Source organism: Anticarsia gemmatalis, chromosome 2 (assembly GCF_050436995.1).
Source record: "Anticarsia gemmatalis isolate Benzon Research Colony breed Stoneville strain chromosome 2, ilAntGemm2 primary, whole genome shotgun sequence".
Lineage (NCBI taxonomy): Eukaryota > Metazoa > Arthropoda > Insecta > Lepidoptera > Erebidae > Anticarsia > Anticarsia gemmatalis.
Genome location: NC_134746.1, coordinates 6,398,543 through 6,415,473, shown reverse-complemented (window position 1 = coordinate 6,415,473; position 16,931 = coordinate 6,398,543). Strand labels below are relative to the sequence as shown.

At 36.6% G+C, this 16,931-nt stretch overlaps 1 protein-coding gene and 1 long non-coding RNA gene across 2 annotated transcripts; both read right to left on the bottom strand.

The window, feature by feature from the left end:
* Positions 1 to 442: 442 nt before the first annotated feature.
* LOC142981576 (uncharacterized) lies at positions 443 to 15,685 on the bottom strand. Its single transcript, XM_076127584.1, has 3 exons — positions 15,023 to 15,685; positions 2,060 to 2,228; positions 443 to 1,882 (listed from the first exon to the last, which is right to left on the bottom strand). The coding sequence occupies exons 1-3, from the start codon at positions 15,605 to 15,607 to the stop codon at positions 1,560 to 1,562; spliced, it is 1,077 nt and encodes a 358-aa protein (XP_075983699.1). The 5' UTR covers positions 15,608 to 15,685; the 3' UTR covers positions 443 to 1,559.
* On the bottom strand, positions 3,569 to 7,677 carry LOC142981583 (uncharacterized). The gene is made up of 3 exons (XR_012959940.1): positions 7,285 to 7,677; positions 5,209 to 5,262; positions 3,569 to 3,706 (listed from the first exon to the last, which is right to left on the bottom strand). It is a non-coding gene; the product is annotated as an uncharacterized LOC142981583 (long non-coding RNA).
* Positions 15,686 to 16,931: the final 1,246 nt, after the last annotated feature.

Below are 16,931 nucleotides of genomic sequence, written 5' to 3'. Positions count from 1 at the left end.
CCTTCAGTAACTAGTGTTTCGTGACCAAATAATTAGATTTATTTGGGCACCTCACGTATGAGAAGCCATGTTGATTTCATCAGGCTTCCGTGACCTTAGGCTATTTTCGGTTGCTCTAATCTTTACCTACGTCCAATTTGTTGTAGAGGATTTTAGATTCAATTTATTAAACCAGACTAGCTCTTCGATCTTGTGATGATTCATTCTAGAGAATTTGATATAATGTCTTTGTCTATCTGCAACGATATAACTCGCTAACAGTAAGATTTTTTGGACTCGTTCCAGTGAAATAAATTCGCTTCCAAATTCATTTCCAGCATTTAAGTAAACAAACAAACATATCACATTGTTAGGTTTTTCTCAACAGTTTTTCCAATTCAAAGTTGGCGCTTAACCAATCTTTACATTTTCACTTTAGATAGGTTTAATAAAACAATACAAGTCAATTTAAGTTTTATTCTTCTAAAGAATTTACTTAATATTAGGTATTATAAGTATTTATATTAAATCTTTGGTATTTAAATAAATAAGATATTTAATAACGATGAGACAATATCGATAATATCATGTGAAGAGATTCACTTTAGGTATAATGTTGTTAAATATATCTAAGTGAAGGAAAATATTGCATAACGTGTTTATGAATACCTTCACACGTTGAGAATATTTAGGTATATAAAGAATTACGCCCTCACATTACTCGTAACAAAGTATGATTGCGCAACTTGATCGGTGAATACCTACTAGACACGTTAAAAACTTAGATCTCTCTCAATTTTGGCAAGTAGCGACCAAAATGTATCTATTCAAGGTAGGTATCTGCATACATTCGTTAACCATTGTACTAGGGTGACGTCATTCACAAACAACTGTTTGTTTATTACAATACAAGCCTCACGTATTAGGAAATATAATTTTCTTTTTATCACTATGTAGGTAACTACGGACATGACAGTAGCGCACAATGGCCGGGTACGTAACCTACTTATTATTTTCAAATTACAAGGACGGATATCAAATGAAACACAAGTAGTTAGTTATGATTCTGGGACATGAAACGACGGTGCGCGATGGCAATGTTCACCAGTTGAGACAAGGACGAGCGAGATGGAACCGGTTTACTGTTTTCAGAGTCAATATGTACGAGAGTCTCCGACACACATAAAATTCGACACAATGCAACTTTTAACTCCATACATTTCAAGCTTTGTTTCTGACAACATTGTATTTATTTGGGAATGCTCGTAAATATTGCTTACAGAACATTTTTTATGGCAGTTTTTATATTTTTATGTACCTACTAGGTATGACCTAACTTGCTAAATGTGTAATTGAAAATATGTTATGTTCCAGAGCACACCTGAGCGTAATATTATTTTAGTACATTCTGTCTAATCTCCTTTCAAGTTCATTTCGTTATATCATTTTCGATAGTTGTATATTTATTATGTGGTGGGCGTTAAACTGGCGGTGGTGATGTCATGTTTGCCGATTACATATATACTGTCGTATTTTTATTTATAAACATAATTGTCCCTAGAGATTCGATAAAATGGGCGTTAAAAAGATCCAGTCGTGTAGGCTATTACAAACAAAATGAGCGTGGCTCCGATGCTTTTCATTGGACGGTCTGCACTGTTGCCGCATACCATTCTTCTTGAAGCGATGGACAGCTTCTTGTTCTGCAGCAGAGAGTGTACGGAGTCTAACTCCCACCGAGCCATGACTCCTGGCTCGCGAGAGAGCAGGACGGAGTACAACTGTGCTGTTCTCCCATTAATTCCTTCTTGGCAGAAGTTCAGAACCATGTGATCGTTCACTGCCTTCAGAACTTGTATGGAACCGCTGAACTGTTTATATCTGGGCAGTGCCGGTAAAGTCCCTGAAATGAGATAACAGAGTATTATATCATTGTGAATAATAACATTTTAAAGATTACTACCTACTTACTCTTAAATGTTTTATCAGACCGTAAATTTTAGTAAAATTCGTTTCACTAAGAAGGATATTTCTATAAACTTGGTGACATCCACACCTAATAGAATGAAAGTATATTTACCGTTTTGTCCTCCCAAGACCTGCCAGTAGCCGGCGGTGCCGTTTCTGAAGAACAGTGAGTACTCAATATTATGGCCAGCCTCGTCCCACAGCAGCCGCAAGTGCCTATACTCCTGACGGAATTTCGCGTTGATGTGCTGCACGTGGAACGACTGGGTTTCTGTTGATGGCTGGAAACAATCAAACACAATATTATACCTACTAGCTGAAGTCTCTTACAAAGATCAAAGGGCAAGAAATAAAACATTTACGAGGAATTACAATACGCAGTAGTTAAGAAGCAATTCACGTACTCGCTCTATCAATTTACTGATACGTTAGTCATTGTATTCCAGAGACTACGAGATCATTGAAGATTATCTGGGTTACGTAGACTGACCTTTGTGATGCTACTGGATGCGTCAGACACCGTGGGAGGTGGCGTACTGACATGCAGGTCACATTAATTGCAATTACTATGTTCAAATTTGACAAATTACTACCTCACAGAAGAAGCAAGTAATATAACTACATTTTAAGTGGGTGCAGTCGTGACGGGTGGTTTAATTTGTTCACGCGTGCACGGGGGGCTACAGACGCGCGGGGCAGGCGACGCGCGGGGCAGGCTCGCACGGGGGGCTACAGACGCGCGGGGGAGGCGACGCGAACGGCGAGCGGTCGCCGACGCATGCATTCGCCCATGGATCATACTAAGCTACGGTTGTAGCGTAGATTATTAAATTTAATTTTGAATTATTGTATTGTACTTGCATTTGTTGAAGTCAATAAGAACTGTAATAGTGTCATTGTCGTTTAATTGAAGAGGCCTTCCTCCCTAACATTTGGCGACCGTGTACTAAGTAAGAAGCTGCAAGGAAGCGAAGGGCCAGAGCGTGGCCATTTTCGAGAGTCACCCACGCGGTACGCCACGCCGCGGCGCCGCGCCATCGAGACCACCTAGTACTACACGACGGCGAAATTGCTGGAAGCGGGACCAGAGGAGGCTGCTATCACCTATAGTGGGCACCGCGGCACGTGGTTTGTCCTAGGGAAGTATTGCTCGTTCCTATCACTTTCCGTTCCCGATTTCTGCCTATATTTGTGTACTAAGGGTTTGCCTGCTTCCTCGGGTATAGCTTGGTTACTATTTTAACCGCATTTGGCAGATTCATGCTATTTTATCTGGTGATTCAGTTTACGTAAGGTGATTCAGTTTACCTATTTTAAATACGTCTATATACGTGTGTTATTTTTTTCTAGGTAATTCAGTTTACCTAGGCTGTATTATATTATTTGGTGCCTATACATAAGCCATATACCTAAGTAAGGTTTAGGTATTGTGTTAACAGGTTACGCCTTTTCTATTTTCTATTCTGTTAGTTGGCTTTTTCGACTGCTTTCCTGTATGTACTAATATTTAGGTCCCTATTCAGTGTTTATATAAAAACTGTTGCACCGCTTCAAGCCTTGCACTGCATCCGCTTCAAATCGATTTGCCGAACGCTTTCAGGAATCGTCGGCTGTACCTACGCGCTCCCTCCCGGGTCCCTCCAAAGACATCACGCCTCGTGCCGCGCGGGCGTCGCGAGAGTAGCAGGGCGGCCATCTTGTCGTGCATCGTGCGCACGGCGGGCGGCGGCGCCGTGTCACCACGTGGCTGCAGCCACGCCTGGAGTTTTGGTTTGATGCACAAATCATTACCTATTTCATTGTTTGTTTTGTCTCAGATATTGTGTATTTAAAATGACAGATACGGAATGCAAAAGTGAGTTAAGTGAACTTATTAGAAAACGAGGGAATATTAGAGGACGTTTAACTAAATTATGTGATTATATACAGGAAATTCAAAAGTCAGATAGTGCTCTAAGTAGTGTTAACATAAAAGAATTAAGTAAACGGTTAGATAACTGTCAAGAACTATTCAGGCAGTTCGATCAAATTCAAACGTTAATAGAAAACAGTTGTGATGAATCCGATATAAATGATCAAATATCTCTAAGGGATTCTATAGAATCTAAATTTATTTCTGTCATGTCAATTATTGAGGACATTCTAGACAAACAAGGCGTCGATAAAGACAAATTTAATGATGCTTGTAGCCAAAAGTGCTCCCAGGCAACTTGCCTATCTCAACATGGTTTAAACTCAATAAAATTGCCGACAATTAAATTACCACTGTTCAATGGAAATTACTTAAAATGGCTAGAGTTCAGGGACACTTTTCAATCATTGATTCATCAAAACAATGCTATACCAAATATCAATAAATTTCATTATCTGAGATCCTCACTGGAGGGTGGTGCCATTGAAGTCATTAGATCTTTAGAATTTACCTCTGCAAACTATCAAGTAGCATGGGATTTACTTTGTGACAGATATAATAATGAAACAATTCTTATAAACAATCATCTTCAAGCGTTATGTAATATTGAAACTTTAAAAAGAGAATCGTTCAGAGATCTTAGAAAGTTAGTAGACATTGTTTCAAAAAATTTAAGAGCGCTCAACACTCTAGGTTTGCCAACTAGTCATTGGGACGCATTATTAATATTTCAAATTACTGGCAAGTTAGATACCAAAACAGGTGAAAAGTGGGAGGAATTTAAGAAAACTTTACCTAAGTTACCTACCCTAAATGAGTTTTTTAGTTTCATTCGTAACCGTGCTGATGTACTAGAAACTACAGCAGTCACATCACAACAAAGTAATAGTGATAAGAGTAATTTTAATAAAGGTAGTCAATCCAACAATTGGAAAAATAAACAACTTGTAAGGTCTAATTCATTTGTCTCCTCGGCTGAGAACTTATGTGATTATTTGTGTTTATTGTGTAGCGAGCAAGGTCATCGTATACACCAATGCAATAAATTTAAAGCTATGAATGTACAAGATAGGATTAAAGAAACAGCTAGATTGAAGTTGTGTTCTAACTGTCTCCAAGAGGGTCATAGGTCTTTTCGTTGTCGTTTGAAACTTTCATGTAAGTTTTGTAAACAAAAACATAATAGTTTATTACATATAGATAAAGCAAAAAATTATAATAACACTGAGGAAGGTTCTAGTTCTACTGAAAAACAATTACCTGTGTCATTATCTGCACTCTCTATGAGTCAGGTGCTGTTGTGTACCGCTATAATAGAGCTAGTAAATGAAAATACTCAACAAGCTTACCTTGTTAGGGCTCTGTTAGACACAGGCAGCCAGTCTTGTTTTATTACAGAGCATCTGAAAAACAAGCTGGGGCTATTAGTTAAAATCACTGAACCGTTAAGGATTTCAGGTATTAATAATGTATGTTTTAATGCATCAGAGCGCTGTAATGTAAAGATTAAGTCAAGATTGAATTCTTTCAATTTAGATATTAATTGCATAATTGTACCACAGATTACAGGAGCATTACCAAGTGCACCAGTAAATATTTATGATTTAAATTTACCTAAGAATATTGCACTGGCTGATCCGAAATTTTATTGCCCATCAAATATAGATATGTTATTAGGTGTAGATGTTTTCTGGAACATTGTAGGCACTAAACGTATATCTTTGGGTAACGATAAACCCATTTTACAAAACTCCCACTTTGGGTGGTTAATTAGTGGTCGATTAAATGAATATAGTAATGAGACAGTCTTAACATGTAATTTTACTAAAGAGATTCACGATGATCTCAAAAGGTTTTGGGAAGTAGAAGAAATTAATTGCACTGATAACACTTCGCCCCAAGACAAAATATGTGAACAACATTTTTTAGAAAATATGAAACGTCTTCCAAATGGTAGATTTTCGGTAAAAATGCCATTCAAAGAAATTCCTGAAGAGGCCTTAGGCGATTCTTATTATTTAGCTAGGAAACGATTCCTTAATCTTGAGAAAAAATTCAGTAATAATCATAAACTTAAACAAAATTACACTGAATTTATTAAAGAATATAAGAATTTAGGTCATTTGCAGGAAGTTAAGCGTCCTGTGTTTGGATATTACTTACCACATCATGCGGTATTAAGAGAACAAAGTGAAACAACGAAATTACGTGTAGTTTTTGATGCCTCTGCCAAAACAACTTCAGGAAAATCATTGAATGACATACAGTATGTAGGTCCAGTGGTACAAGATGATTTGCTATCCATTCTATTAAGATTTAGAACTTATAGGTATGTACTAACTGGTGATATACAAAAAATGTATAGGCAAATAGAAATTGATCCCTCTCAGAGACATTTACAACTAATTCTATGGCGAGATGAGAGTTCTGAACCAATTAGGGTCTATCAGCTAAGTACTGTGACTTATGGGACAGCATCTGCGCCTTTTTTGAGCACTAGGTGCCTTATTCAGTTAGCTCAGGAATGTGATAATCCTATAATTTCGGATATTTTAGAACATGATGTCTATATGGACGATTTAACCACTGGCGGTCAGACAGAGGAAAATATTGCAAAAATATATGATGAGGTCAGTAGGGTTTTATCCTCAGCTTGTTTTCCTCTTCATAAGATACGCACAAATTGTCCCGAAGTAATACAAACGGAGACTACTTCTAAATCTCTTGATCTAAGTAAACACTCTTCTGTTTTAGGACTCAATTGGTCACCTCAGATGGATACATTAGATTTTACTGTAAATATGGATGGGAGTAAAAAACTTACCAAGCGTACTATTCTGTCATCAACTTGTAAAATATTTGACCCATTAGGGCTGTTAAGTGCATGTATAATTAAAGCAAAAATTATTTTACAGCAATTGTGGAATGAAAAGTTAGGCTGGGACGATCCTGTGCCATCCCATATAGAGAAAAGATGGGTAAAGATATCAGAGAATATAAATGATCTCTCAAAAATTAGTATACCAAGATATGTATTGTGTGATTCTCCTATATCAATTGAATTACATTGTTTTGTAGATGCTTCCCAAGAAGCATATGGAGCTTGTGTTTATTTAAGGTCAATTCATAGTGATAATTCTATAACGGTTAAATTGCTTGCTGCAAAAGCTAGGGTAGCACCTTTGAAATCTTTAACTATTCCTCGCCTTGAATTGTGTGGAGCACTACTCGGTGCTCAGTTATCGACAAAGGCACTACAATCTATTAAATATAAAATATCTCAGAAAATTATTTGGACAGATTCGACTGTGGTTTTAGGCTGGATTTCGGCTCAACCTAGCCTTTTAAAAGCGTTTGTAGCTAATAGGGTGATTGAGATTAATGAGCTAACACAAGGTTTTTCTTGGAGGCATGTTCCAACTCACCTCAACCCTGCAGATCTCGCTTCTAGAGGAGTAGACCCTCAGCATCTGAAAGATGAACCCTTGTGGTGGGAAGGACCCTCCTTCTTAAAGGAGGGATCAGCTGCCTGGCCACAGCAATCCTGTAATAATGTTGACTTACCAGAACTAAAAGTTCATGTCCATATAGATTCAACTCATAATTTGGTAGTAAATTTTAATAATCACTCTAGGTATAATCATTTAGTTAGGTCCATAGCCTACGTATTACGATTCATACATAACTGTAGGAACACTACTAAATTAACAGGTTCACTACAGGCTTGTGAGTTGAATAACTCAAAACATGTATTGTTGAAATTAAGTCAGCAGGAATCATTTGAGATAGAATTAAAATCGCTTAGAGAAGGTTTGGGATTATCAAAAAATTCAAAAATAATTAATTTAAATCCTTTTATTGATTCTGAAGGTTTATTAAGAGTAGGAGGTCGTCTTGACAATTCGGATTTTGATTTTAACAAGAAACATCCTATTATATTAGATTCTAAACATAGACTTACCTTTCTAATGATGAAAAATGAACATCAACATTTATTTCATGCAGGTCCGCAGCTGCTGCTGTCTGTGGTGCGAGAAATGTACTGGCCAGTAGGCGGGAGGGCCTTAGCACGCAAGGTTTATAAACAATGCACTATATGTACTAGATTTCGTGGTAAAACTATACAGCCTATAATGGGCAATTTACCAGCGGCTAGGCTAAGGGCTACTTTTCCTTTTCACTCAACTGGTACTGACTTTGCCGGACCTTTTCTAATATCTAGCAAAAAGGGTAGAGGTAATCGTATAACTAAATGTTATCTTTGTTTATTTGTTTGTTTAAGTACTAGAGCTGTCCACTTAGAGCTGGTGAGCGATCTTACTACATCAGCATTTATTTTATGTTTAAAACGATTTATATCTCGTCGAGGTAAGCCCTACGAGATACGATGTGACAATGGCACTAACTTCGTGGGGGCAAACAATGAACTGGGTAAGGTGCTTCGCTCCAGTCGTGACTCAGTCATTGATTTTAGTAGTCAGGAGGGCATAAAATTTAAGTTTAGTCCAGCTTATTCACCTCATTTTGGAGGGCTCTGGGAGGCGGGTGTGAAGGCAGCCAAATTTCATTTAAAGAGAACCGTAGGAAATACTTCTCTAACTTTCGAGGAACTGTCGACCCTTTTTACACAAATAGAAGCAATTTTAAACTCCCGACCTCTTTCTCCTTTATCTACCGATCCTCTTGACCTTAACCCTTTAACCCCCGGGCACTTCCTTATTGGACGGCCACTGACCACGGTGCCCTCTTTCGCAGCGGAAGACACCAGGCCGAACTACAATGTCATCTGCAAACTCAGACTGGATTTCTGGAAAAGGTGGTCTAAGGAATTTATAGCAGAGCTTCAGCAGCGTGTCAAGTGGCAGAAGAACGCTATTGGCCCTAAAATTGGAGACATGGTGCTGCTGAAGGAGCAAAATTTGCCTCCTCAGCGCTGGCGGCTTGGCCGCATAACACGTCTACACCGTGGAGCAGACAGTACCTGCCGTGTCGTAGACATTTTAACGACACGTGGAACAATTCGCCGTGCCATCCATTACGTTATCCGGCTGCCGGCTGAAGAAGAAGAGCTGGTTGAAAGATAGTCTTTCAACGTCGGGAGCATGTTCACGCGTGCACGGGGGGCTACAGACGCGCGGGGCAGGCGACGCGCGGGGCAGGCTCGCACGGGGGGCTACAGACGCGCGGGGGAGGCGACGCGAACGGCGAGCGGTCGCCGACGCATGCATTCGCCCATGGATCATACTAAGCTACGGTTGTAGCGTAGATTATTAAATTTAATTTTGAATTATTGTATTGTACTTGCATTTGTTGAAGTCAATAAGAACTGTAATAGTGTCATTGTCGTTTAATTGAAGAGGCCTTCCTCCCTAACAAATTGGTCTATTCATCTATTGTCGTATGTGAGTGAGTCAGTTGTTGTCATATGATAAATGTACTGGAGGTTTGGAAGGCACTCGAGTGGCAAAGCCAAAACAATTTGATTAGGTCACACATTTGAAGGTGCAAATGATTTAAAGTATAATTTTTGCTTGTTTATATGTTTCGTTACTTAAAATGCTTGAAAACAAAACGTAAGATATTGGGACAAAACAAAATTATTTTCATGTTATTTGATTTTATATTGAGTACAGAACTCTAATTAGACAGTTCTTTAACGAATATCACGGGCCAGCGGTATCATTTATTTCAGTAATTTCAAGAAACTAATTCATAAATACATGCACAATACCTATCGCTGTTGCAAATTTAGTTTGCATCCATTTACTTTAAGTAAATGTTAAAAGGACGTGGAATATTGAAAGAAGTACGTGCTCTGTCGGAACTACAAAATACATAAACACAGCAACTTGTTGCATTTTAAATAGAAGATAATAGTGTTAATATAGTTCGCAATCGGAAACCGCGTGTGCGAGGGTAGGAAGCCGGTTCAATCGACCGGATGGAGCATTGAGGTCGGTGTCGTCCCGGAACCGTCTCCCTACACGCTATGCAAAATGACACACCTAATGTCACCGAACTCATTGGTACACGACATGATACACCATTAAATTCCATGCGAAATCATACATCCTCAATATCGGAGGCAACTATTAGCTAAACGATATCAAGAGAAGCCCAAAAAGCTTCAATTTTGAATTGCTGATAAAAAAAGACGGCGAAAGCTTTATGTAAACTTGTTTAGTACATTTTCCAAATATGTTCGGTGTAGTAATTTCTGCGAATAGGCCATTTAAACAGTCCATAACTTTAGCTTTTGACATGTGCTGATATAATCTGTCAGGAATAAAAAAATATTCAGTAAAAATGCTTGGAATGTCGCAGTTTGAGTGGGTGACTAGCCGAATTCCAAGAAAAAGAAAATGTTAACTTTGGAACATTTATACGCATCTATCATCTTATAATAGGAACAATTTATAAAGTACGATTTTATCATCATTTTTTATAAACAAAGCAGACTTTGTTCCGAGAAATATCGATCATTAGGTAAGTCTTTTTCAAACAAGTTCCGTACCCGTAATTTCGCAGAAATAGAAATTTAAAAGCATCTTTCATGCATTTATCTGAAGGCCATTTTAAGATATGAAATAAAACATGCTGAAAACATACAAATAGCGCACGTCGCTTTATAAAGTATTTGACAAATGGTAAGTAAAGAAGAATGTTTTCTCTACCGATACCGCTCCGTATATGGTTGTGTCGAATAAGTAAAACATACACCCATAACCTTAGTTAAAAGAAAGTAACATAGTTTGGAACTTGAAATTCGTAAGTATGGAATGTTCTATGAACTTTACACAGTCAATACGAAAATTAATTAGCTGTTGTATAATTTAAGTTAACTATTCTCAAATAAAGAAGCAAGTTATATTTGCAGCGAACACGAATAAATCTAATTCTTATTCCAAACTTCTAAACTAGGAAAAGTATTTTGTGATTGACATTATGTTTACTTTTCTGTAATAATGACAGAAAAGTGAACAACAGTAATTATTCGTTTGTTCAGAAAGTACCTACCTATTTACTGATAGAGTTGGTACTGAAAGGTTCTATTTATATTGTTCAATAATTAGCACATTATCACACATGGCCCTATCTTTTATGACTTGTTTGGTACCTAATAGTGGCCGGTCGTACATCTGCGAAATATGTTCGCACAAACAACATTAGATAATATTGATGATAGAAGTTGGTATATTTGTTTGATTTGCGATATTTTCAGGTGCTATTAAAGACCTAGTCAGTTCATCTAGTCACCAAAATTACGAGTTAGGGTCAATAAGATTAGTTACAGTTCCCCGGACTGTGTTCATTAGTAGCTATTATTAGCTATGGATATTGGTATATATTTCATGGCTATATTTATTTTAAGCTTTGAAGCTAATTAAAGCATTGGACTATGTGAACCGTGTCTAAAAATGGACTGGAAAATATTAATATAGGGTCGTATTTTAAGCGTAATATCTATTTCGGGAAAATTTGTAAACCTCCTGTGTCGTAAACGGTTTTATAGTATAAAAAATGCGTCATCAGCCCATGTACTAGCGAAAACGTTGAGTTTCAAGATATATCACTACATATTGTTCTGTATTTGATATGTAGATAAAAAGAACAACATTTTAGACAGCAGTATCAATCTATACGAAAGATTGGAGAAAGCATGTAGCTACTCAAGTAATAGTTTTGTATTATCGAGACCGGGAAATGTTTCAGGCTTTTTACTTGTTTGTAAGAATTGAACATAATGTATTCTGTATAGTACACAACTGCTACTGTTATTACTCTGATATCGCTACGCTCCCGACCATACTAAGATTGTAGACAAAACCGAATGTACTACTTTGTTTAAACAGGTGCAATTAACAGGCTAAAGTTAATTAACATGAAGGTAATAAGTAAAGCTCAAGCGTTCTGAATGAGTTTTGATTTGCAGAGACACAAGATAGAAAATAATGTTTTGTCACAGAAATCACTTGTCTTTTTGCACTAGGACCAAGTGAAAGATACACCTAGATCTGAGATAGATAAGTAGTAATATTTCAATAATATGAAGAATTATTATGTAGTGACAAGATCAATAGAATGATCACATAGAACCCTGAATGAAGCCGGAACTTCCTGTCACTACAATAGTTATTTGATCAAGAACATATTTTTTACTGTATTAAGTACTTACTGTGTCTAGAAAAACAACAATTTGCTCAGTGAACTGACACCGAGGTATAATGCAAGGGTGATTGAGTGATAAAAAGTATGACAAAATAATAACAACTTTATTATCTTTTAATGCTACAATAATATTATTGTCTGCGTTCAATCATTTAAATATAGGTATTTATTTAAGAGCACTACAAAACTAGCCAAATCACAGCAGAGACTAGATTTAATAAAATTACATTAAGTACTTAATCTTATTTTGATTACTCTATTAGACTTAGCGCTTATTCAGTATCGTATTCTAAACTTACAAATCTATACATCGTTTGAATACAATACAAAATCACTATAAATAAAACAGTCATTTATTTTCAGTCTTATTTGAGTACCAATAAGATCAACATCAGCAGATGCTAGGAAACGATCGAGGAATTCTCGCCGACCGACACCCGTTATACAATAAAATTTGCTCAATTGAAGAAGTTACACAATACAATCAACTCGTATACTTATTGCCATGACGAGAACACATGCACTAGATACGAGAAGAAAAATGTACCTAAATATAAATCTCCTACGGCCTACTTGCTTTTTATAAAATACCTACAACCTATAAATATAGATCTAACATAAATACATTTGAACTACATATTAACATAATATTTTCCTTTTGTATATTGCTCAAGTTGTCAATTATTCACAGGTTAGAATTATTTTGATTCATGATACACGAAATCGATAAGTCATAATCTATTTGCAGAATAAGTATATCCAAGAACGCAGCTATCTCTCAGCGCGCCTTTTTTCTTACAACTGTCGTGCTCGTCTCACATTGCCTAAAAACATAAATCTATTGAAAAGCAAGAGACCTACCCCAAACGTAGAGGTGGGGAACTGTTCCTCTTCCCAGATAGTGATAGTCGGACAGCTGTAGTACGTGTTAACACCTTCTCTGCTCAGGTGCATGTATAGTTCCAGTGCTTTCCACTTGCCGAAAATATGAGAAATATCCCAGTTGTCGTATAAGTGTTCACGTACACAAGACACACTCGCATTTCTATCAATACTGTCAGTCCCGTTCGCCTGAAGGCCACTGCCGTAAACTACGGAGTCTTGATATGCCAAAGCTGATGTAAACAGAAGTAAGATCCAAGAATGATAAAGGAACTCCATTTTCCAACACTGAATTTTTCACATAACTTACACTCCACTATTCTATTTGAGAGATCTGTCCTTAAATATTTTAAGTTCGAATATATCTCAGTGAGACTTTAAATTCGAAAAATGCGCGCGCGCGCAAATATTACGCTTATAAAAGATCGTAGCCGACTGAGAGAGAAGCGGCGCGCGCGCCTGACTCACGCGCCTTGATGTTATCACCGTTGACCCGATGCTTTTATACGCGCAGACCTGCCGCACTCATCTCCAGGTAATTCCGACGTTCATTCATAAAACACGAACATGGTGATAGTCTCTCACATAATCGATAACGTTTTCCTTAACGGGAAAATATGTTTCACAAAATAAATTAAATTATTTTTTACTTAGTAGCTATCTAAACATCTATACTTATCTAATTTTTAAGGTTTAATCTACTATTTGATTTAAAAAGTATTGCGATTATTGCACAATCATAATTACTTTCTTAATATCCTTTTTTTTCATTTAAAAATACTTTATACAATTCTTATATGATCCAAATTTCACGTTAACTTGCAACATGCATTTCAGCCAATATCAATTGCACCATCATTGAAATTTTCTACCAACTGCAGTTGTTCCGTCTATTGGAATTCATGGGAACTTACGTCTACGAAAGCATAGACTAATATGTTGCACAATGTATTAAAATTAGATAGAAACAAGATTAACTCGGCAATTCGATAGTAGGGTCAAACTAGCGGTTTTCCCAGAGCAAAACTTGTGTGATGTATTGTGTGCAATTCAGTTTATAAACAATAATTCCTTATCACACTTACAGGGCATTGCAATTACTTTGTTTATTTTCGTACCTATACATATTTTAGTAGCGCTAAAATTATAATTTTACGGGACTCAAACCTAATTCTACATAATATTTTAATTAATTGTGAATGTAAGAGTCATCTGCATTAACCAGTTTAATATACTTGGTTCTGGCTAATTATCATCAAATCAACTAATAGGTTGTAGCTCGTAATAACTATTTTAATTTATAATCACGTTTTTATTTAAGTTTAAATTAATGTATAAAGAGATATTAGTCCTACCGACCCAGATTCACTTTCCCTAAATGTCTGTAATAAATGAGCAATCAACTTCAAGAAATGTTAAAAAAAAATGTCCAGTTCTTCAGCTTTGTGTAGTCTGTGGCGAGGAGTAATAAAGCTTGTTGGACTTGTTGGTATTTGTCACAACAATAGTGATGTGAGGGCACTTCATTAATTGCCATTACTCAAGGCTTTTCCAATAGAAAGTATCAATTACTTTAGTGCGTGCATCCGTTTGTTTCTGTGGTAACATACCTAACAATAGCTTTTCGTCGGTAGTTTATTTTGCACTTTACTTCATTATAGAATTGCACCAGTTTTTTAAGTGGCTCATTGGGATTAAAAACCTTCTAAATGAATATATCTACTTAAGTAGTTATGTGATCAAATTATTCTAACAAGTCCTCCACATTTATTTGTATCATTGGGTTACGAATCACTGGAAGGTAACGAGTACACGTTATGTACAATTAATCGAAACTGATGTTAATTTGTTGCCTTTCCAAACAATCTAGTATTTTAGCACAGTAATAATATATTTAGTAACAGTTCGTAAAAAAATTATCAAGCCCTATTAAGTTAATATTTGCCGGTCTTAGGGGTTAAGTATATCAAATCTATACTTTTTTGTAATAAGTATTGATGAAACGAGATCTTACCGAATTCGTAACAGGCTTAACACAATAATAACAATTTAAAAAATAATATATCTTGACTTGAGTCGTGTAATAATTAAAAACAACAAAGTATTATTTACCTGGTCCATCGGCTCCGATATATGCACCACGATGCACGTCCTGGCGTAGTCCACTCTGGAGTCACCAGCCAAATGCTCGATGAACTCTACTCCGTACCACATGCCCATCAGGCTGTCCACCCAGATGCCAGTCTGAGGGGACCTGTTTATGCAGTATTCTCCTATGTTGTTCATAAATGGCACTTCATAAGAACTATAACTGTTCCCGTAGCCAGTTCCGTAATTCTTCGTATATCCTCCTTGGCCATACCCTTGCCCGTAGCCCTGGCTGTAACTGTCTCCATATCTTGGGGTACTGTACCCACCAGGTGGGTAGAACACGTTAGACCTCGGTGTGGTGAAAGAGTTGTACTTGCTCGTGCTGTACCCAGGACTGTAGTTCGGGTAACGTGTTACTTCAGGAAAGTTGGCTATGTCACTTCCGTAATTTCCTACACCAGGTTTGACAGGATATTGGCTGTATGGGTTCGCCACGGTGCTGTAACTTGAGTAGGTGGAATATTGGTTGGTGTCGCCGTATCGTTGATAGCTCGCGCAGTCAGCCGCGGCACACAAAATAATTAAAAGTGCAACGTTTAGGTACATTTCTAATAATTTTGTCGCGTTCGATGCGTGTCGTCGCGTGATAGTTAGGTTGTGGTCACAATACTCGCAACGTGTGACTGCCAAGAACTCGCTATAGGAGTGGGAAGTAAACTAATTAACATCAATTTACCACCATTAGGCTCTCGGGAACAAGTTTAAGTTCCATTTATCCTTACATCCCGTTTATTATAATTATCTGTTATGATCTACTACTGACTTTATTGGTAATAGGATGCCTTCGCTCGTTAATCTATCAATAGATGCTCGTTTATAGATACTAAACTCTGCTTACTCGTTAACTGTAAATTATTTCGTTGTACTAACTGAAATTAATTAATTGAAGGTTTTCGTGTAATTAAACAGTTGAACCGTGATAGGATGTAACGTTATCTCGCTATATAATAATTAGGTAATACCTGCTGGTTGAGAAGAAGAGTTAAACTCTTCTTTAATTCTTAAATTAGATTTACTCAAATTCACATTTTATATTACAGTAGGGCGTAGATGTACTGAATGACCGCTAAAAGTAAAACTAAAGCCTTTTATTTGTACTCTTAAATAGATAGTGTGTGTCTAAGATTTATTAAATCATCCATAATTTAATTAAGTTTTTCCCCTTAGCATGCCCAAACGCAGTTTCTAATTAAATGTTTTATATCGACACTCGACATAATATTGTACAAGATTTGAATAACTACATTTTCACTAGTAAGTAGGAAAGTTGCCTTACTTTATTTACTTCCTATTTATTTTCCTTTGAAGTCTGCAAGTGACTAAATTTAACATTGGCTAGAGTTTGATAGCGTTACTAAGTTAGCAAGTTTGCATTTGACAAGCTAACGTTGAAGTTTAGATAGTGCTTCACAGAAACCTAAGCTTTTGAAAGCTTCAGTGATTCTTGGTAGCTCTATAAATAGTTATCGTAGAGATCTTAGACAAATTACTAATCGGGTAAATTTTACAAAAATAGGATCCAGCAATGGTCAATTTATTTATTTACGGAGTGAAAATAAATATAACGAATAAGTCAAAAATATTATAACGTCATATCAATATGTAAATGATCTAAGTAGGTATGTTACAAACAGCTTTTGGTCTGTGTTGAAGCAGGAGCAGGTGACACTTATCATTCAACAGACACAACTATGTAGAACTGTGTAGGACCTACTCGATATAAGGAATAATAAGTACCAACTACCAACACTAAGAATAACCATGATACATTGTATTTGTTACAATTGTTGTTGTGTTGTTGCGCGTTATTCGCAAATTAATACATTATGCAACAAAATTGTAACAATTCTAAATAGTTTTATCTGCAATG

What these genes read in the sequence shown, in the direction of transcription:
- LOC142981576 (XM_076127584.1), bottom strand. Translation starts at nt 15,607, where the DNA reads ATGTACCTAAACGTTGCACTTTTAATTATTTTGTGTGCCGCGGCTGAC. An exon ending in TATCGGAGCCGATGGACCAG is followed by an intron (nt 2,229 to 15,022) that starts GTAAATAATACT and finishes GATTGTTTCCAG; the next exon opens with CCATCAACAGAAACCCAGTC. An exon ending in GGTCTTGGGAGGACAAAACG is followed by an intron (nt 1,883 to 2,059) that starts GTAAATATACTT and finishes ATCTCATTTCAG; the next exon opens with GGACTTTACCGGCACTGCCC.